At 39.5% G+C, this 23,298-nt stretch overlaps 1 protein-coding gene across 1 annotated transcript; it reads right to left on the reverse strand.

The window, feature by feature from the left end:
- Positions 1–2,153: 2,153 nt before the first annotated feature.
- LOC132576305 (cytochrome P450 2D14-like) lies at positions 2,154–22,012 on the reverse strand. Its single transcript, XM_060245332.1, has 9 exons — positions 21,550–22,012; positions 21,062–21,233; positions 18,737–18,889; positions 15,208–15,368; positions 14,024–14,197; positions 13,632–13,773; positions 11,531–11,718; positions 10,579–10,720; positions 2,154–2,359 (listed from the first exon to the last, which is right to left on the reverse strand). Exons 1-9 carry the CDS (start codon positions 21,784–21,786, stop codon positions 2,181–2,183), a joined length of 1,548 nt encoding a protein of 515 aa, XP_060101315.1. The 5' UTR covers positions 21,787–22,012; the 3' UTR covers positions 2,154–2,180.
- Positions 22,013–23,298: the final 1,286 nt, after the last annotated feature.

Here is a 23,298-nt window from a genome sequence, read left to right on the forward strand (position 1 = left end):
ATTAAGGCAATTCCAAAAGAGGAGATACTCTTGCCAGACGTCCTAGGGGGCATGGAGCCAGAGAAAGGGGGCACAAAGATCCTGCCAAAAGTGAATTGGGAGGGAAACCAGAAGCTCCTTCTCCTCCCTTAGAATCATAGAGTTGGAAGGGATCACCAGGGTCATCTAGTCCAACCCCCTTCACCATGCAGAAAATTCACAAATACCTCCTCCCGTTGTGTCATTAAAGGTTACTGAAACTTGAATTGGAAATACCTCCTCCCACACAGTGACCCCTGCTCCATGCCCAGAAGATGGCAAACAAAGGATCCCTGGCCAAACTGGCCTGGAGAAAAATTGCTGCCTGACCTCAAAGCAGCGAACAGCATTTCCCTCGGTGTGTAAGAAAGGGCCACAAGAATGAAGCATTGATGCAACCCATCCTGCCCTCCTTCTCATGATCCGCCTAAATTCACAGAATCAGCAGTGATGTCAAATGGCCATCTAGCCTCTGGTTTTGTTGTTGTTCAGTCGCACAGTTGAGTCTGACTCTTTGCGGACCCATGGACCAAGTCACGCCAGGCCTCTTCCAAGCTTCTGTTTAAAAACCTCCAAAGAAGGAGAGCCCACCACCTCCCCAGGAAACTTGCTCCACTGAGGAACTGTCAGGAGGTTCTTCCTAATATTTAGTAAAAATTCTTATGATTTAATTTCAACCCATTGGTTCTTGTGTCACCTTCTGGGACCATAGAAAACAACTCTGCACTATCCTCTATATAACAGCCCTTCAAGTACTTGAAAAAAGTGATCATATCACCTCTCAGTTGTCTCACAGCACTCTTTCACATTGCCAAACAAACAAGAAGTTTTTAAGGTGCGTCCCCAATGAACATTTGTGAGTCTGGTTGTACACCCAAGTGGCAGTGGAGGGGAGGGGAGGGAATTAACAAACCATATAATTACATGTGGCACTATTTCACTTCCAGTAAAAAACAAACCCAAAAGTGACACTGGGTAAGTGATTGCTAGAATGTCTTTGGTTTTCCTAGAGCTACCCACACTTTCTGCCAATTGGCCAGCTTTTAGGCTCCACTTTTAGTATCTCATATTAAGACAGGATTGATTAAATGGAAATAAAACTTATCTCGACAAAAGTCAGTTTTCTATTTTTCTTTATTACACAATCTTGATCTCATCATGCCCACTGGAAGCTAAGATAGTGTCAGAGAAAAACCAGCCTTCAGCTGAGCCTTAGACTAATCATGACCTCTTTGAACTTAATCAAGATGAATTTGGAAACAAAAGATCCTGTTGTTTTCTACTAATACTCCTGGATCTTATATAGACAAGTGGAAATTCTTTGTATCCTCATAGAGGTTATAAATGAGCACAAAGAAATGCGTGCTCAGACTTTTGCAAGGGATTTGATTGATGTATTTCTGGATGAAGGAGAAAAGGTAGGAGGAGGGTTAAGAGAAACAGGAAAGATAGGAGAAGGTTTAGAGAATGCACACACATGTGACAGTTTTCCATCAAGAAGTAGTGATGTAAGAATCCCTGTCATCAGAAATCACACACAGAAACACACACACAAGCCCCCCCCCCCATATATTTTCAAGACATTTGGCTTATTGCTATACACAAAACAGTTATTTGGAACAAATTTCCAGACAAATGAAAGAGCACAGTATACAGGAAACAGAAACCAGCTGCTTGCTACTTATGACATATCATAGAAGTATATCTCCACCTGAGGGGTGAATCACACTCATCTCATTTCAAGTTTGGGGAGTTTCACTGTGCAATATTAGCAGCTAGGTTCAAAGACCTTATCTTCAATAAATTCTGTATCAAATTGCAACCACAGCTGCATTTTTAAGAGTATGTAATAAGAGTTCCTTTCATTTAGATGTCCTGATAATCTGAAATACTGGAAAGTAGTAAAAAAAATAATAATAACCATGCATGGTCTGAAACACAAGAGGGAAGGAGAATGGACTTTCATTCTTTCTCTAAAATTTGTGTTTCTTTCCATTCAGAAACTTATTAATGTTCTGGACATCCGTTTTATTCACTGATTAAATTTTCAGAATAAGAAAATTCAGACAAAATCTCATATAAATATTTTCCCCAAATTTCTCTGTTTTAGCAAGCTGCAGCTCATAGGCCAGAACACTGCGTAGCAGATATTGATGGAGATATTATCTGGGGATGGCACAAATGTGAAAAGGGGGTGGACTAACAGTGAGGGCAAAGAGCCTTTCTTCACTGGGCCTGGGATACTTCTCAGGGATGGAGAAAGTGAAATGTTGCATGAGGGTGGTGAAGAAGATGAAGAGCTCCATTCTAGCCATTGGTTCTCCAGGGCAGGAGTGGCGACCTGCAGGGAAGGGATACAGAGTAACTGTGAGACTTGGAGGAAGAGACCACAGAATCCAGCTCCACATATAATATTCAGTTCTCACTAGGGTTGCCTGTCTGAGCCAGGGGACTAGGGAAAAAGCATCCTTACTTCTCACACAGGTCTGATTCTTTTTTTTTTCTTTTAAAAATTCATTTATAACTCAAAATTACAATAATACAATTTCCGTCACAACACCATCATATTACGTAACTACAAATCTTTTCCCATTTGTCTCACACCCACTAAAAGAAGAAAAAGAGAAAAGAAAAGGAAAAAAGACAGAGAAGCGTAGGTGGATATAACACTTTTTAGCATATCAGCTAACTTACTTTATATATCATTATTTCATTTCAGATCTTAATTTCTTAAATTCCATTTAATCATTATTATTATTACCTATTACTCCCTTTTCTCCATCTTTATCAACTCTACTATTAATCCAGCTATAGAGCTTTTCCCATTTTTTATTTGCCTGTGCTTTAGATTTCCCGTTCATAATTGCAGTCAAAATATCAGCATCAGCTGCCTGAAATACCTTTTCTATCACTTCCTCCAGGCTTGGGCATTTCGTTTGCCTCCAGTATTTAGCATACAAGATTCTTGCAGCAGCAAGAGCATAACTTAACATATAAGTATCCTCTTTAGAGATCTCTTTTCTAACCATTGACAACAACATCACTTCCGGTTTGAAATAACAGTCAATTTTTCAAAACCCTTTCAAAAATTCATAAATTTCCACCCAATATTTTTTTGCCACTCTGCATGTCCACCATATATGAAAGAAAGAACCAATTTTTTGATCACACTTCCTGCATTTTGGAGAAAGACTAGGATTAATTTTTACCAGCTGGATGGGCATTATGTGCCATCTATGAAACATTTTAAAAAGATTCTCTCTAAAATTTACCACTTTAATTTTGTAATTTATTTGACAGATTCGTGACCACTGCTCTAACTCAATGGGCCTCCCCAAATTTTGTGCCCATTTTATCATCACTTCTTTGACAACCTCGTCCTCTAATTTCAACTGAATCAAATAATTATAAAAAATTTTAACTAACTTATTCTCTTTAGACATCAACAACTTGTCAAAATCAAAATTCCCTTTAGTGAAACCCTTACGTTTGTCTTTACTAAATTTTGCATTAATTTGCATATTTAACCACCAGTCCATTTTTTCCCCCAGTGACTCCATTTCCTCCTTTGTCCTTAAAGTATCATCCTCCTTCAGTAAATCTTGGTATCTCACAACTTTTGAGAAATCAAATAATTGTGGCTGCATGGAGGCTTTACCTGGATATATCCACCTAGGAGTCTTCTGGTATAACATTCTCTTAACTGTTAACCATGTGTAATAAATAGATTTACGAACTAGATGATTTGTAAAGTATTTTTGCTCTTTTTCAATGTACCACATGTTAGCATGCCATCCCGACTTAAGGTCATACCCTTCTAACACTAAGAGTCTTTTATTCTCTAAGCCTATCCAATCCTTCAACCATACCATAGCGTTAGCCATATAATATGTCTCCCAATCAGGGAGGGCCAGCCCACCATTTTCTTTTCTATCCCAAAGAATTTCCCATTTAATCCTTGGTTTCCTATCTAACCAGACAAAATGCATCACAATTTTATTCAGTTTGAGAAAGAAATCTTTTCTTAAACTTAAATTAACTGTCTGAAACAAAAACATAACTTTTGGGAGAACAGTCATCTTAATAACAGCTATCCATCCCATAAATGACAATTGCAGTCTTTCCCACTTTTTAAAGAGAATCTCAAGTTCTTTTAGCAATGTCTGATAACTATTTTCATAGATATCACTACATTTATTCGTTAAAGTTATCCCCAAATACTTTACTTTCTTTTCCCTTTTAAAACCAGCCTTTTTCCCCAAATCCTTTACCTCCTGTTCAGACATGTTCTTTGTCAATAATTTTGACTTCTGATCATTTATTTTCAAACCCGCTACCTGACCATATTCTCTTAAATCTTTTAAAACCTCTTCAGTGGATTCCATTGGATTTTGCAAAATCAATATCATGTCATCTGCATAGGCTAGTAACTTATAATCTTCTCCCCTTATTTTGAGACCTTTTATTTCTTGCTTCCCTCTTATAGTGTTATTCAGCATCTCTAATGATAAAATAAAGAGAAGCTGTGATAATGGACAACCTTGTCTGGTGCCTTTAAATAGATTGATTTCCTCTGTAGTTTCTCCATTTATTATTATTCTGGCTTTCTGATTTTTATATATTGCCTATATCATGCTTATAAATTCCTCTCCAAAATCCATTAACTTGAGTTGAAGTATCATAAAATTCCAACTCAAATTGTCGAAGGCCTTTTCGGCATCCAAAAGCACCAATGATAGTTGCTTGTCCGTGTTTACCTCAAAATATTCCAAAACGTCTATAATTGTTCTAATGTTATTTTTCATATGTCTTTTCGGTAAGAAGCCTGATTGGTCTGGATGAATCAGAACATTCAAGATCTTTTTCAATCTGTTAGCAAGAATGGCTGCGTAGATTTTATAGTCAACGTTAAGGAGGGATATAGGTTTCCTCCAGTTAAAACCTGGTATGCTAAAATCTGGGAGGTCTATGCTATGGACAAGATAGCAGATAGTTTATGCAATATAAACAATTCAGAAAGTAACGAATCTCTGATGTACAAGTGGCTTCCATTTCTTAAATTTTCTTTTGGTCCTGTAGATCAGATGCGTACATGTATACCTGGTAGATATTATGACATTATTAATTTGATGTAATTAATATATGGACAGAGTACTTATTTTTTAATTCAGCTGCCAATTATGTATGTGTGAGTGAATGTATGTATGTTTTGTTTTGTTTGTATTTTGTATATATATTTATATTTTGTTTTCTGTTGGTATGCTATACTTATACACAAAGAATGATTGCAGATACAGTCATTGATTGCTCTATTTGTATGTTTATTAAATTCAATAAAAAAGTTTTTGGACAAAAAAAAAATGGAGGGATATAGGTCTATAGTTCTTTATTTCTTCAGGATCACCATATTCTTTTAAGATAAGAGCTATGTTTGCTTGACTCCAGGATTCTGGAATCTCTGCAATAGACCAGACATGTTCTGCCATATTTTTAAATGGGCCTATTAAACAATCTTTTAAACCAATATAGTATTCTGCCGGGAGACCATCTGGTCCTGGCGACTTGTTTTTCTTTAGATTACTCCATACCTCGTTCAGCTCATACACTGTAATTGGACTATTCAAAATTTTCTTTTGATCCACGTTTAATGTTGGGAGAGCTCTTATTAATAAATACTCTTCTTGTTTCTTCTCCTCAATCTCCTGTTTATTATATAGTTGAGTATAAAAATCTTTAACTATTTGTTTCTTTTCAACCATCTGAAACATTCTCTTCCCCTCTTTATCCTTCAACACTTTTATTATCCTCTTTTCTCTTTCCTTCCTAATCCTGTAAGCAAGCCATCTTCCTGTTTTGTTTGCTTTTTCAAAAAACTGTTGTCTAGCAAATTGTATTTTCTTTTCCAGTTCTTCCAGGTAAATCAGATGTACTTTATGTTATAACATTCTGATTTCATTTCTGTACTCCTTCACACTTCGATTTTCCTTTAGTCGTTTTCCCCTCTGTTCTAACCTTTTTGTCAGTTCCTTCATATTTCTGTTTTTCTCACGATTCTCATAGGCTGTAAAATTTATAACCAAACCTCTATAGAAAGCTTTGCTTGTTTCCCATAATAGTTTTGGGATGTGTCTTTCTGTGTATTAATCTGAAAGAAAGACTTCATCTCTTGTGTTGCATATTGAGTGAACTTTTTGTTTTCTATTAATCTGGGGTTCATCCTCCATCCCATTTTTCTTCTTTCACCTTTAAATCCCAGCTGGATTGGATTGTGATCCGCAAATGTGTTTGGTAAAATTTCAACTTCTTTCAAATACTTCATTAATACTACTAACACCCAGCACATATCTATACGTGACCATGAATTGTGTCTATGTGAGAAAAATGTATAATCCCTTTTAACTGGATTAAATGTACGCCAAGCATCTACCCACACAAATTCTTCTGCCATTTTAAAGAAATTATCTGATAAAACATTACTTCTATTACCTTTATATTTTGGCTTTTTATGAGTTTTCCTATCCTTATCTGGACTATATACCACATTATAATCACCAATAATACACATATTATCATATTCCTGTCCATAATCACACAAAATCTGGTGAAGTTCTTTAAAAAAAATTCCCTGTTTTTCATTTGGAGCATAAATGTTTATTAATAAAAATTTCAGATTTTCTTTTACTATTTCAATTCCCTGATACCTGGCCTCTTCTGAAGAAAATAATAATTTAGCACTAATATCCTCCTTAACATAAGTTACCAGACCTCTCTTTTTTTCCTTTTCTCAGAAGTTATAATAGCCTTTCCTAATCTCTTATCTTCTAGGAGATGTTGATCTTTTTGCTTTATATGAGTCTCTTGAAGACAAATTATATCCATCTTTAACTTCTTCGGTTGCAGCAATACCCTTTTTCTTTTCCATGAACAATTTAATCCATTCACATTTATCGAAATTAGTTTCAGTTGATCAAGCATGTTAAGAACTATATTCCTCTATATTTTGTTTGTTGGTTTTTCTTTTTCTTCTGCTGTCTTGTTTCTACTTAGGTTGTTTCTTCATCATATGCCGCCTCACCCTCCTCCCAATCCGTTTTAGAGAGTTGATCAAAAACTTCCAAAGTTTTGTCCATTTGGTTTCTAGCCTCAGGCTCTTTTGTGTTCTTTTGTCCTTTTCTTCTTGACCAGCTTCTTGCCTGATTATTTAAAAAAATCTTCCATTTTTATAGTTGAGTCTAATCTATAACATGTATTCTGGAATGTAAAAAGTAATCCTTCTGGGATAAACCATTTATACATAATTTCTTTCTCCTGTAGCATAGATGCCAACATCTTGTATTCCTTTCTTTTTTGTCTTATCATCCATGGTATTTCCCTCATAATCTTAATTTGTAACCTGTTTATGATTAAAGGTTGCTCTTTTGTTTCCCTTCTCCTTTTACGCAAAAATTTGAGATGAACTTCTCTGGGCAAATCATTTTTCCTTGCATATAAAGTATTCACTCTATAGACATAATCTATTTCTCTTTCCACCTCTTGCATCTCCATCTTCAGCGTGTCCATTAAAGACTCTACTATTAGGGCCATCAAGTCCTCATTTTTCTCTTCCAGAATGTTTAAGAGTCTTAAAATATATTCTGCCTTGTCCATTGCAACCTTGGCCATTTTATCCGTTAGGTCTTTCTGTTTGGACTCCATTATTCCTATAAGTTCATCCGTTATGGATAATTTTTCTTCTATTGATTTTGTTGTCTTAACTAAATCCTTAATATCTTTTTTAGTTTCCTTCAGCCCATCAACACCTTCTAATTTATCTGCCAACTCACTCATTTGGTCACTCAAAGACCTTTGCAGTTGACTAATTGCTGTCATGAAAGTTGTTTGCAATTCCTTAACTGTATCCTGTGCTAACACCACACCTGCTGATTTAGGTTGTCCTGGTGAGAACTTTGTTTTCATTTGCTGAGTCATCCTACTCTTCCTTTTTTTTCCTTTTTATAATGAAATCCTGTCTGTATTTTTTTAAAAAAATTGAATCTAAATTATCCACTTAATTATTTTGTTTTCTTAATGAGACTATTCTGTTATATATATTCTTATATAATTTTTATTGTTTTCTAATTTTCGTACACCTGCCTCTTAGCCAGGTCTGTCAATCAATCAATCAATTAATTAATTCCAACATTCCAATCCATTAGTAACTTTCCCACCAGTTAATAAATTACCATCCAAATAATCAAGCCAACCAATTTCTTACATTAAACACATTAACTATGATTAACATAAACCAAATAGAATTAATTCTCCTTCTGTCCCACTTCCTTGACTCCCTGCCTTCTTCTTTCTTGCTTGCAGTCTTCAGATCACTTCCAAACTATTAGTCTATTAGGAACCAAGATCTTACAATCCGCACTAGAACAGCCTCCAATATCTTCCCTCCGCAGCACCAATGCACCTCCTCCTCCGACCACGTCATTGCTCCTTTCAATGGCCTGTTTTCTCTAACATAGTTCCTCACGCCCTGCACTGCACTCCATCTCCACTCGTTCCACACCGACTCCCTCCGTCACCAGCCAAAGCAGCAACTCATGACCACACCCAGTCCCTCCGATTCCATCACACACTCTGCCAGTGCGCCTTCCCCACAAGCCTGGACCTCCTCCAAAGACAAAAAAAACCTTAAATGAAGTTCTCCTTCACGGAAAAAAAAGGAAAGGAAAGAGATGAAAGCCAAGCCGCTGCAGCTTCACTCTGTCGAAAAACCGGAAGCAAAACGCCGTTCTCTCCACCACTCAATAATTAAGCCTTTACAGTCTCTTCATCTCCAGCTTGCTCCAACTTTATTTTTAGCCAAATATCTTTTGTTTTCAAAAGTAGAGAGTCTTATATAGTTTGTAATACCAAATAGAAGTTGTTTCAAATCGCCGCCTTCCACCCTCCTCTCTGTTCTTCGGTGGCAAGAGCTTTTTCGTCCAAAGACACCCAAAGGCTTTGGGACAAAGGTAAGAAGAAAAGAGTGCTGGGAAGACCAGAGTCCCCCCAACACCCTTCCCCAGACCCTTCTGTCAACCCTGCTCCTTAACTGGAGACTCGTTGGGACCCTAAAGCCCCCCAAAAAGCCTTTGTACAGCACGTCTCAGCAGAGAAAACTCCAGAGATGATGCTGTTTCGCTCTGCCGGAAACCGGAAGCCCCCACTTGGAGCTCTTCAGGACTGATTCTGATGCTGTGATGATGGATGGATGGATGGTAGACAGACAGACAAATAGATAGATAGATGGTGTCACGTTCTCAGGGTGCAGGCAGGCAGGAATCCAAAGCCAAGTCACCAATGCAAAATCACAAACCGGAATCAGAAGTCAGTGTCCAAAAGCCAAAAGGTCAGGGTGCCAAGGAAATCAAGCAGGTCAGGATCAGGAATCAGGAAGGACCGTGGATGCAAGCCAGAGAATAGACTTGTTGCTACCACAAGGTTACCAGGTCCTGGGTGGGAGCTATATGGGAGTCTCAATCAGCCTGCTCCCTGGGTGGCAGTGACTCTGCTAGAACTCAGAGCTGACAGATCTGAAGCATCGACGTGCCTCATGTCTTCACTCTGAAAGTTCTTTCCGGAGCCTGCTTTGAACTCTTGCGATGGGAGGAGGAGATCTTGGAGGAGATTGATCGTCAACAACTGACACTGGTGCCTGGAGAGTGATTGATGGGCCAGCTGCTGTTTGTTCAGCTGAGGAACTGGCTGGCAACTCTTCCAGGTCTGTAACCCTTCCAGCTCCTCCTCGTCAGGGCTCATGACAGATGGATGGATGATGACAGACAGACAGACAGACAGACAGATAGATAGATGGATGATAGATAGATAGATAGATAGATAGATAGATAGATAGATAGATAGATAGATAGATAGATAGATAGATAGATAGATAGATAGATAGATAGATAGATGATGCTGTTATACACACACACATAATGGAAGTCACCAAAATCACGTTTCCAAATTTTTAAACCTTTGCCTTATCATGTTATCATGGTCTGGTTGGGTTAGATTCAGTTTTTGGCACACACCAGAAAGCCACAGTTTAGGACCTAACTACAGTACATGTTACCCTGTTTCTGGTCTGCCTTAGTAGGGCTGTCAACTCTGGGTTGGGAAATTCCTGGAGATTTGGGGGATGGAGTCTAGGGAATGCAGAGTTTGGGAGGGGAAGGAGTTCAGAGGTGTATAATGCTACAGAGTCCACCCTCCAACCCAGCCATTTTCTCCCTGTAGTTTGGAGATCAGCTGTCATTCCAGGAGATCTCCAGGCCTGACCTGGAAGCTGGCAATCCTATCTGTCCAGGTATAGAGGCACGCTGAGTGTTCCATGCTGAAATTTAATTGTGAGATATATAGAGGATCTATTCAGACTGAGAGCATGGATGTGGGGAAGAGGTGGCTTATGCCTGTTAAGCTTTCCCAACCTGGAAATTCTCCAGGAAACCTGTTGAGGAAATGTATGCATACTGGTTTGCCACTTCTCAGGGCCTTTCCCAGTCTAGTGCCATTTTTCTACTCCCTTGGATTTACCTGCAGAGAAAGGCAGGAAGGCCTCTCGCTTAACGAACTGTCCATTGGCATCTAAGAAGTGCTCAGGGTAAAACTGGTGTGGCTTCTCCCACATGGCTTCATCCTTTAGCACTGAAGACAAGTGATTGAAGACTACAGTCCTCTAACAAGACAAAAAACAACAACAATCTTGATTAGAAAGGTTTCAGGTGAAACTTCTTTTCTCAATATGTGGAATGTATATAGAGGTCTGTGTGAAGTTTATAGACAGAAAATCCATGTTAAAGTCAAAGGGCAGGTAATTATATTAGCAAAGGACTGAGGAGGGGCATAAGCAGAACTTGTCCTTCCATAAGATAAGGAGAAGGCAGCCAACTCTTGCATTTCCAGCCTGGCAGCTCTAATTTACACTGAGATAATGTGCAAAGCCTCTAATTTAAGTCTGTTCCAAAGCAGAAGTTTTTATTTTGAACTGGCAAATGATAGCTTAGAAGCAGCATCACATAAGGCTTCTCCAGCACAAAATCTGGATTCTCTTTGTGATGCTAAAACATTACAAGCAGGTCCTGAAATTTATGAAGACAGTGTTTCTACCATTCTAAAGATTTCTTCATCAGCACTGAGATTTACAGGATTATGCTGTAAATGTGCTAAATCACGTTAACGAAATTGGTATTTTTTCTTTCAAAAATCATTTGCTCAAGAGATTGGTTCCTCCATTTTCACATCATGTGTCAAAAATGCATACAACTGTTTTTGGTATTGTATTGTTTATTTTTCTGCTGCTAAGCAGACAGATAATATATCCACAATATGAATTCTAACAACAGTCATGAGATCCAGTTAAATCAACTAGTACAATGCAAAGAATTGCTATTGATGAGGTCTCTCATAATGTCTTTTATGGGACCCATCAAACAGTGACTGAGCAACTCTGATTTTATTTCTTAGAAGTTTTTCCAAGGGATTGTACCTTGGGGATGACAAAGTTTCCAACTTCAACATCCTGCCGTGTTATATAAGGTAATGCAAAAGTTGCAATATCAGCACAACGTTGAATTTCATGGATCACAGCATTAGTATAAGGCATTTTGGGCTGATGCTCCATCATGGGTGATTTGTCCCTTCCAAGAACTTCCTCTATTTCTTCATGGACTCTTTCTGAAAATATTAATTAATTCATTATGAATTCATTGCATGTGTATCCTTTCCACACAACTCAAGATAGTGGTTTACTCCATCCTCCTGTTGTTCTTTATGTTATAAGCCCTCTGTTAAAAAGTTTATTTATTTGTTCAATTTCTGTTTTGCTCTACATCATCATTGTGGTGGTCAGAGCAGATTGCAACATAAATAAGCAATTTAACACAGTTTAAAACCATCCATACAAAGTCAAACAATTAACCACCTGACCTTATGGCAAGGAAACTGTTTCACTGTTCCCAGGGAGAGAGAGGAGGGGAAAAAGCAAAGGGCAGTATATAAATAAAACTCACTGGTCTCTTCCATATGCCTGGTGATACAGTTGTTTTATGGGCCATGCAGAATTGAGTTAGTTCTGTCCCTTCTCATAAAGAGCAGTGGAATCAGCAGTGAGAGCTGATGTTTCATTTGTTTGAGGAAACACCAAGTGAAAACTGATCTGCATCTCAAATCCACCATGAGCAAGTCTCATTTGCTGCTATTTTTAGCTTGAGTTCCAGGACCAGAATCAGGCCACTTCAACCCTGCCACAATCTGACTGGGAAAAATAATTTTGCACTCATCTTATGCCACTCTCACATCCATCTTCTCAGCGCAGCATCCTCCCAATTTCCCACTATTTGCGTTGGAGCTGCAGCAAACATCGCGGTTTTCACGCAGCAAATGGAAACTGGTTTTTAGCAGTTTCCATTTGCTGTGCGAAAACCGCGATGTTTGCTGCAGCCCCAACACTGAGAAGATAGATGTGAGAGCAGTGAGTGCGAAATTGTTCAGTTTTCCCTCAGCTCTGCACTCATGATAGTAACAGGCATTTAACTTTGAATCTCTAATTCAGCCAAGTGATCATGTTACCCTTTCCTCCTGAGGTAATGTCCCATCTGCTTGTTCGATAACATTATCTCTTTTTGTTCTGCCTAACAGAAAGTCCCTATGTGAAGATGTTTCTCACAGCCTTTCTACTACATCACCTTTGAGGACGGGGAAGAGTCAGTCTTTCTAGCTGAGTAATTAGCTAGCTTGCTTCCAGGTGGGTTAGATCCAGAGGAATGACTAGACTCAGAAAGAGAACCTTAGAAGGAGGAGGGAGGGAGGGGAAGGAAGGAAGGAAGGAAGGAAGGAAGGAAGGAAGGAAGGAAGGAAGGAAGGAAGGAAGGAAGGAAGGAAGGAAGGAAGGAAGGAAGGAAGGAAGGAAATTGGATCTATACCCTGCACTCCACTCTAACCTCAGAGCTGCTTACAATCTCCTTTACCTTCATCCCCAACAACAGACATCCTGTGAGGTGGGTGGGACTGAGAGAGTTCTCACAGAAGCTGTCCTTTCAAGGACAGCTGAGCAAAAGCTATGGCTAACCCAAGGCCATTCCAGCATCTATAAGTAGAGAAGTGGGGAATCAAGCCCAGTTTTCCCAGATAAGTCTACGCACTTAACCACTACACCAAACTGGCTCTCAGTTCAGGTTGCAACTGGCTTCTTATCTTTGCATACCTAAATGGACAATGAAATAGGAGATGAGATGCACCATGACTCAGACTCCCACATCTCAAGTTCATCTGAGTCACAATTTGCGCAATAAGACTATTTGGAGATATGTAAAGTACACGAGTGCAGACATCTGAAAACCTAACTGCCAGCAGTTGAGAGGGATGTTTGGGATGGTATGAAACAGAATGTGAATGTTACACACTGGAGAATGTAAATATAGCACCAGTTTGTTATTGCTGTTGTTTCTATCAACCCTGCCATGGGGATCCTGAAAAATAGTGGAAATAAATCTAAAGTTCCAGACTTGTATCTTCAGAGGAATGGAAAATGCTTCAAAACACAAACCCTTCAAGCAATGTCTACATTAGCCCTGATGCTCATCACTTACTTTGAACCTCTGGATGGAGGACCATTTTCAACAATCCCCAAAGTATGGTGGAAGCAGTGGTTTCAGTGCCAGCCGCAACCAAGTCATAAATAGTTTTAACAAGGTTCTGCTCATTAAAACTGGTTTTTGGATTCCCTTTGACCTGAAGGAAATTAACAGTTGGTCATTCCTATGGCAAGTAGGTCAATCAGTATTACATCATGTTTGAGTGATAACTTGTGAAATTAGCTGTAACTGTGTTTGTTACCAGTGGCATGCGAGATATATCTTTGAAAAGGATAATGAATCAATATAATTGGTGCTCATTGTTCTTAGACAGTCAAATTAGACAGTACAAACAGCCCATGGCTGCCACTATAAGAGAAGCTGTATTTTAGACTTCTCCTACCTACCTTTTCCATCTCCTCCAGAAATGCATCAATGAAATCTCTTTGAAAAGAAGGATCCCTGGTTTTCATATGTTCATTCACAAACTCTCTTACTATGGCAGTAATATCATTATACAATTTTCTAATTTTAAGGTGAGGTCCAGGAATAAAGGCAAGCCAGGATGCTGCAATGAAGAGCTGTTATATGAACAATAGAAACAGAAACAGAAAGACAAGTGGTAAAGGTATTTCCCCTGAAACAATACTATGATAAAAAAAAAACTAGCTTCCTTCACAAGCTGGTACGGGAAACTCCTCACCTCAACCCCAACTCCTTCCCTGTTCTGTGATTTGGTTGTCTGAGGACTGAAGCTATTCAATTTGTTCTAAAATACTATATCTCAGTTTAGAAAAAATGCTGATAGAAAGGGCCCCCTCATCAAACCCCACACTAAAACGGATCACTTTGAACTAGTAAGGTCATCAGAAGTTAAATTACAAAGAAGAAGGAGGAGCACCTTCACATTTCCTGACTGAAAGTGATACTGTTAATTTGTATGTGTAACAATTTGGTTTCAAAGTACACATGCTGCCTTTCACACCTCACAAAAATCAGAAGCAAGTTCCACTGATTTTAATAGGCTGAGATTAAACTCATGATTCTTTTGAACAGTGAGAACTTCTTTCTTGGGAGTGGAAGCAAGAGTCCACCCCAACGTATGACCCACTGGAGCCCAAAACAGCCCACCAGTCATGCATCATGTTGACTTGCCATGTACTTGACACACTCTGTGTCTCAGACATACAATATGACAGACGTTTCATTGATCCTCTCGTGGTATCTGCTGTCGGTGATGGGCTGAGTTCATCATGGTGCATCCCTGTCTGTGTCTGCATTGTCTGGTCTTTGCAAGGAACTGATGGTCTAGATATTGCTGAGTTTTGTACTATCTGCTACTCACTGGAGAAGTGCCTGATCCTGTTTTTAACTAAAAGCCCCGAAAGACCACTAACCTAACCCACATATCTATAGTGAAACCCAGCAAAATGATAATTGCCTGGTATGTTAACATTAGGGGAATAGGGGACAGCAATTAATCAGACTTTGCTCCTTTCATTCACCACTTTCAAGTTGGGCTCAGTGTCAGGTCGTACTGGTATTTAGGCAGTTTCTCTTCTTTATTGTCCAGTCAGACTTAAGAAGGTACCTGGGGCAAGTTTCTAGTTAATGTCTTCATGATCTCATCTGTCAAATGCATTATCTTCAGGAAGGTCTCATCATTGTATTCAAAGCGGTCACCAAACGTTAGGATGCAAATAATATTTCCAACTGCGTTGTTCACAAGATTTTGTGGGTTAAAGGAAGAGCCTGGAGCAGATACAACAACAACAACAACAACAATGACACTAGTACTATGTCATCCTACACATCCTACATGATGGGATTTCATATAGCCTGTGTAAATGATGCAGCTGTGCTGGGTGAGCCCAAACGGATGGGCCTGTCCCAGGGAAGGGGCACCTCCCCATAGACTTGTGTCTTGTGTAAACCTCTGCCAGCTGTATCTCACTATATTATGGAAAGCAACTCACATCCAACTGTGGATATGTCTGAATGATTCTACAGACAGTGCATGCTCCATTAGACTCCAGTCCCAAAACACGGGTAAAAGTAATAGGTCCCAGTTGTTTTGGGTTTGAAAACAAGAAACTGCAAGAACTGGCAAAGTTTGCTGGCAGCCATGCCTACTGCTTGGCTTCCTTTATTAAAGTAGTTATCAAGCTTTTATTTCCAGAGAACGCTTTTCCCATGGACTTCTCTGTTACAGAACTCTTTGCATAGCTGGGCATTTAGTTCACAACACATAGTTCACAATTAAGTCGGGCTTCACCACTGTCCTGTATCAACTGAGAATGCATCCAAAACATGGCTATTAGTCATGGTGAACAAATTGCCTTTCAGGGAATCTTTTACATGGCAGAAACAATGGTTTATAGCCCTTAATCCTTCATCTGCAACCTATCCCCCCCTCAGCTGTGTTCCCCCAGTTGACTAAGGCTAAATGGGAAATTTCTCTTTCTGCAGCACTAGCCTCAAGCATAGGATCAGGAATCAGATCTTTGCCACTGAGCCTAATACTGCACGTAATATTTAGTTGTTCCAACTTTTTATCCTACAAAGGCTGAACTAGTTGAAAGCCTGGGAGATTCATGAACAACAGTACAATCCGAAACAAATTTACACCCCTCTAAGCCCACTGATGTGCAGCTGCAGCTCAATTCAGACTGGGCCTGTAGCAATGGTGGGAAGGAGGTGGAGGGGCTGCTATTGCAGGACCCCTCTCGTCCTCAGCCCCCCATTCCCCTTGGCCACTTGAATGGCCAGTGGGGGGGAGATACAACTGCTTTCTCAACATTTCTTTTCATTTCTAAGGCAAAACTGGAAGTGGCATCATTGCATTGGGGTCAAGCTCTAGGACTCTTACAGCAACGCACCAATGACCTCACTTTTGATTTTGCACTGGAAGTGTCATAGCACACTGGCACTAAATTGATGAGATCATCTTCTCCCCCCACCCCCTCCAATCCTAAGTGGGTTTACTCAACAATGAATCAAATTTTATTCAAGGCAATAACTGCCAGGAAAGCTTTCTTAAGATGGCAGCCCCTCCCCCCACATGAATGTGCTTACTAAATTTGCTGATGACAAGCATGCTTTGTTACCTTGAGTAGTCAGAATGATGGGAGGGAGGCAGAAGAGTCTCTTTTATTAGATTCTAATGGGTTTGCAATCTGTGCTACTTCCAGCAAAGTCAAAGAAGGAAGCAGGCAGTTTGCCAGGACTAGGCAGGTGGAGCCAGAAAAAGCTTAGATTTCATAGGAGACCTGCAAGAACTGGCAGAGTTTGCTGGCAGCCATGCCTACTGCTTGGTTTCCTTTATTAATTAATTCCCCCTCAGGAAAGCTTGTCTCTCCTTAGAGGCATTGGAGGAGGGGATTAAAGTGGAGAGAAACAGTAGCAGTGATGAAGGAAACACGTACTACAATGCTGCCACTCCTTAAGAGTGTCAAGACATTAGTGTGCTTCATTTGAATCCCTGTTCTCTTTTCTATCCTCTTCACGTTTGAAAGAAATTTCTGGGTCAGTTCCTATCTCCTCATTCTTCTGCACATCTCTCTTCCTCTCCCTGGCTCCTGTTTGCTTTTCATGTTCTCACTTTTGTTTGTAATGTAGTTTTCATTGCAATAAGGTGTAGCTCATTTGGATCCTCATTTCCTTCTCTTTTAAAGAGAAAATATGCCTTTAGCCCTTTCTGTTGTGGTGATGAAGAAAAGTATACCCCATCAGCAACAAAAAGGGCTAGAGAGGCTAGGAATTCAGAGGAGCTAGTAAATCATGGCAATAGGTTGCCATGTTGCTATAAACTATAGCTCTCTAGCAGTTGACAATATCTTTCAAAAGTTCAACAAAAACCTCTTCATTTGGGGGGAGCAGGGCTTTTTAATAGAAAAAGCCAGCAGGGGCTCATTTGAATATTAGGCCACACCCCTGACATCATCCTTGTTTTGCGCAGGGCTTTTTTGTAGAAAAAGCCCAGCAGGAACTCATTTGCATATTAGGCCACACCCCTGACACCAAGCCAGCCAGAACTGTGTTCCTGTGCGTTCCTGCTCACAAAAAACACAGGGGGTGGGGGAATGGTAGCTGCAGGGGGCTGAGGCAAGAAGAGTGTGGGGAGGAAGGTGATGTGAATGTTCTGTTGCCTCTGTGAAGTCCTCTCCATTTGAAACAATAACAAGAGCAACACAGATAATCTTTGCCATGTGGAAACTGCCTAAACTTAAATCTCTTCTTTTCTTATTGTGTCAGTGAATGTTAATTCTAATCCTGCAAATAGGGAATGGTATACTATGTAGTATTTAATAACATTTTGCACTCCATCATAAAACATTATGATGATTTGTAGGCAAATAGTCATTTCTAATATGATGTGATCTCGTGCTAGGAAGCAGCTGACTCCTGGATGGATCACAAACATAAGATGATTATTTTTTGACTCACAGAGTTAATGCTCTGCATATGGAAAATAGGTAGCAGATGTGAAGTGGAGAAGGAAAAATTTATGCTATATGGGTTTCCCAGTTGTCTGCCCATGGTGAGCAACCTTCTGCCACATTGCTCTTTCCCTCATGCTTGCCCTGCAGAGCAGCAGGAGAAACAATAGGAGGGGGCAACAATGGGGCAGATACTGTGATGTCACTTCTGAGTATGCACCTGGAAGTGACATCATGGCATCTGCAATGCTCTAGGAACTTCCCCAAATCGCTGCACTCTTCTTTGCCACACCTTGGGGCTGATGAAATACACTGAATTCCAGAAGTCCCAACACACCCCTTTCAGGTGCAAGATATGCTAACTTGCAACATGTTGACAGTTTGAATTGAGACCAGCCCAGGTCTATAAACTTATTAAAGAAAGAAAACTCCAGGAATGTGACCTCTCAAAAGATCATAACACCTAAAAAAAAATCCTCCCTTCCATGGTTTCATTCAGTTACCTCTCTGCTATCAGGAGCATATGTATTGTTTTATCCTACCATCTTCTTCTTCTCAAGTCTGCCATTTTAAAAATATTCACACAACATATTTGATCTTAGGACCAAAATTTTAGTCACCATCTCTTGCTACTGAATGGCCACAAGGACCCTCCTTCTGGTGCCCAAGAATGAAGTGTACCTTCTTGTGATTTGAATTCAGAGCACAGAAACCCAGCTTCCTCAGACACCCGCTCTTCAAGTGTTTTCTTCCCCATCCCAAAGTTTTTCAGAGTGGAGACACAGAATTTCCTCTGCTCCTTCCAACCACTGCCGTATTTTGCCATGAGTATTCCTGAACAAGTTGGAAAAAAATTGTCAGTTCACTGTTTTCTTCACTTTTCCGAGCAAATATTCAAGAATTAAGCATGTGGTGGGTTTTTTTGTTGTTGCTTTTTAAATCTCAAACACATGACAGCTACAGTTTTAGACTAATTTGGGAAGGCAATGGCAAACCACCCCATAAAAAGTCTGCCAAGAAAACATTGTGATGTGACATCAACCCATGGGCCAGTAATGACTCAGTGCTTGCACAGGGGACTACCTTTACTTTTATTCTCATGGAAACTCCAGGAATTGCTTGGTTTAGCCCTGTAGGGGCAGAATCAGTAATAGAGGTTAACTACCAAGAAGTGGCTATTAGTTGGGAAGGGAAGCCAGTTGATATTTTCTAGGTTTTTATCACCTTGTATAAGGTAATTGGAAAACTATGAATGAGAAAAGTTAATTAGTAAAAGGGGAGATTAAGTTTAGTATAATGCTGTAAATTTAGTATATTGCTGTAATTATATTGTTATAGCAGGACTATGCATTGCAAGCCACAAAATACAGACTGGTTACTGTATTGTTCAGTTGGTTGGAACTGAACCCCCTTAGAAGAGAAATGTATGAGAAGAATCTAGCACCTTGGTCAATTTCAGGAACAGCTGGACTTGACTCACAGCTAAGTGTTTGCAAGAAAGAACATGAACTCAGGAAGACTATCTGTTGCAAGTTTCTGCTCAGTTATACCTATGTGTTAGATATTTAAATCTTTATGAGTAAAAAAAAATCACATAAAATTAATTTAGCTTGCAAGTTCTATTTCCAGTTTGACTCTACAGAACTCACATAGGCAAAGATTATACTAACTCTTTATTACTGTGGTTCCCAGTCAAGATCCTGTCAATCTGATGGCCATCAAGTGTCAATTTTCTGGATGATCAGTATATCTAACTTTGTAGGTTACAGTCCCTCATGCTCAGAAAAAAGTTACTAGATCACCAAGCTGCACATACTGATATTTGGCATTTATGACAAGGAAGGAAGGAAGTTGCATAAAGCCTGGTTTCCATGTATCTGTTACTGCATATTTTCCTGCCCTTCCTCCAAAGAATGTAAACTAAAGGCTCACAGCACACAAAAGTACAGAAAAAGAGCAAAAATGTTGTGTGAGAAGCTCCCCTTTACTATATGATACACCTGACACAGAGATTCTATACTCCCCACAAATAACATCTAAATTTACTTTACAGTATATTCACTCATAACATGCACTGGTAGACACAAAAGGTGCCCTGAATGCATTATCAATTACTTGACAATAGTTCTCAATGGATGAAGTCTTTGCAGCCCAGTAAAGTGCAATGAAATGAAATGATGCTCTGTATAAACACTCTATAAAACTGTAGAAAATGAATTCATAATCCAAATCCAATTCAAAAGAGATCTCGGTGACTTCTCATTTTGTGAAAAACACGTGAAAAAATGGTAATCAATGGTAATCTACACAGAACTGGCCACAAATGCCTTCATACAAGTGGGTGATATTTATGGTTCCCCCTCCTTCTATGTTATCCTCACAATAACCCTGTGAGGTAGAAGAGACTAAGAAGAGGGACTGGGGATTTGAACTCAGATGCTCATTTACATAAAGATGCATATCAGGTCTCTATAGTAACCATTAATATATGCCCAGTAATAAATTTTAAAAAAGGTAGTCCCCTGTGCAAGCACCAGTCGTTTTCAACTCTGGGGTGATGTTGCTTTCACGTTTTCATGGCAGACTTTTTACAGGGTGGTTTGCCATTGCCTTCCCCAGTCATCTACACATTCCCCCCAGCAAGCTGGGTACTCATTTTACCGACCTCGAAAGGATGGAAGGTTGAGTCAACCTGGAGCCGGCTACCTGAACCAGCTTCCTCTGGGATCAAACTCAGGTCATGAGCAGAGGGCTCCAACTGCAGTAGTGCAGCTTTACCACTCTGTGCCATGGGGTTCTTCCAGTAATAAATACAATTGTTTTATAAAGAATATATAATTCCTTTTATTAATTAATTCCTTTTATCTGCAGTGAATGAGGTTGGAAGAGACTAAGTGGATCTCAATACTGCTTCAATTAAATATTTAAGTCTAATTTTTCTCCCCTGTTATAGCCATAGTAATGCATGAAGACACTGCTAGCGCATGCTGTCACTGCATGACTCACCTTCACAATTTTTTGCAAAGCCTACAAGGCTAAACAGTGGAATATGTGGCCGGTTGGCAAAGTCCTCTGCTTTCTGTCCCAGAGCCTCTTTTATCACCTTGAATCCACTCAGTACGACAAAATTGTGCCATCCAACTTGGAATGAACAGACAGTTCCGTACTTTTCTGCCAACTATGATTTTAAAAAGAAGAAAATCCATTGCTATCCAGAGGACAGTACAATTAAAAAAAAATAGAAGCCCTTGCCACATCACCATATAATCCCTACATAAACATGTTTTATGAAACAGCCAGAAATCTGCTACTTGAAAGTGCAAATTGGGCTTTGTTTGGGAGACTGTTGAGTTTCATTGGAAACACAAATTTGCTGTCATTTCCCCCAGCATTGTAACACTTTTCAAAGGTTCAGTATCTTCTCAGGGACCAACTGTCAATCACTACCATTCAATAAGCTTAGTCCTACAAAATGGGTTTGGCCATGTACTTACACGTCGAAGAGAAATATGTGGATTTTTGAGATCCATTAACAACAAGTTCCCAAAGAATGGGAAAGGGATAGGTCCTGGTGGATGTCGACTGCTTCTTTTTCTGAGCATTACATAATCGAGCAGCAGGGCCAGCAGCAGGAGAAAGATGAATACTGCTGTGATGTTGTTCCAGCAGGATGCAGCCTGGGCCTGCAGCCAAGAGATGGAAGCTGGGATCACAGTCACTGGAGTCTCCATCCTCCCTTCCACTTGGTGTCTTCTAGACTAATTCTGGTTCCTGCAAGCCTGAGTCTTTACAACTTCTGAATCTTTATAATTTCTTCTGTTCCAGCAAAGTCTCCTGCCTCCTCTTCTCAGAATCAGATCCCTGTAAGAATGTGATCCACTATTAATATCTCTACATCAGGAGTTGTCCTTTTCCCCTGTAATTAAAAATGTTATGCAAGGGATTATAGCAATAAACTTGTGGCCCAACTACGCACACTTGGAAGATCCATGATGAGGATGATCTCCTGTGTTTTATTCTGAAAGCAAAAGCAACCATGGAGAGTGTGGATTTGGATTGGAGCTGCCCTAATCAGGGCGGGGGAGGGGGGAGCTCCAATCCAAATTTATCCTACTTTCTCTGTTACAGAACTCATAACACATACCACAAACCTACATATTTGACCCACTGGGGATAACAGGACTGTTTGGGGTAATTGCACTTGAGAAGAATGTTTGTTTCTTTTTTGACCAACAGGACTAGTTGTTTGTAATGAAGATCTTAAAACAGGAATATATAATCAGAATTGAATTGCAGGTTCCCATTGCAAAAGGATACTCAGGTCAGTTGTAAATGTCTTCTGTACAAGTATTGATATATGTTATATAGTTTATATATGTGTGTGTGTATGTATATATATATAGTTTATTCACAGCCTAAGCCAGCATTTAAAACAGTAAAATCATACAAAATTAAAACTGCATGATTATAAAATCGCATATAAAAAGGCATAAAATACTGTTGTAAAACTACAAATATAACAGAACATGGCAGTTACAGCAAACAGACTGACAAAGCAGTTTAACTATTTCCTGACTGAATTATTAGAGTTTTCCTCATTCTTGTGGCAAGCCAGCCAAATTTTGCTAATTTGTATGTAACCTCAGGGTTCTTATTGTCAAGAAGACTCTTAAGAAGTTGCAGTTTTTGACTACTGGTAAAAGGTATGGCCATGGAAAATGGAAGTACTTTGCAATGATCATTATAAGCCTCACAGTCAAATATGACATGGACTAAAGATTCGATACCATCATTGCAGCAGGAACATAATCATTCTTGGAACGGCACTTTTTTGTATCTCCCCTCCACTACCGCTGAAGGGAGAACATCCCACCTCATAAGAGTAAATGTTCTCCTATATTCATTATTTGTTGAGCGGTATAAGTAGGGCATCGGGGTCACCCTGTTGATTGGTTCTGTCAGAGTTCGCCATTTGATTGAGCTATTAAAGTCATTTTGTCTGACAATGTCCAATATTCTCTGCTTCACTATCTCCCTAGCATTATCATAAGTAAGAGAACTGAAGTATTGTTTTGAAAGGCCGTAATAATAAATTCTGTCCTCTATAGCCCTAATCCATTTTGGGGCCAGAATTAAACTGATCAAGCATTTAGGAAAAAACATAAGTTTCAACCAGAACTGGATGACCAGAATCCAAAAACTCACGTCTACATGCCAGTTTCTATCCTAATTAATGCGTTCGG

Source organism: Heteronotia binoei, chromosome 8 (assembly GCF_032191835.1).
Source record: "Heteronotia binoei isolate CCM8104 ecotype False Entrance Well chromosome 8, APGP_CSIRO_Hbin_v1, whole genome shotgun sequence".
NCBI lineage: Eukaryota > Metazoa > Chordata > Lepidosauria > Squamata > Gekkonidae > Heteronotia > Heteronotia binoei.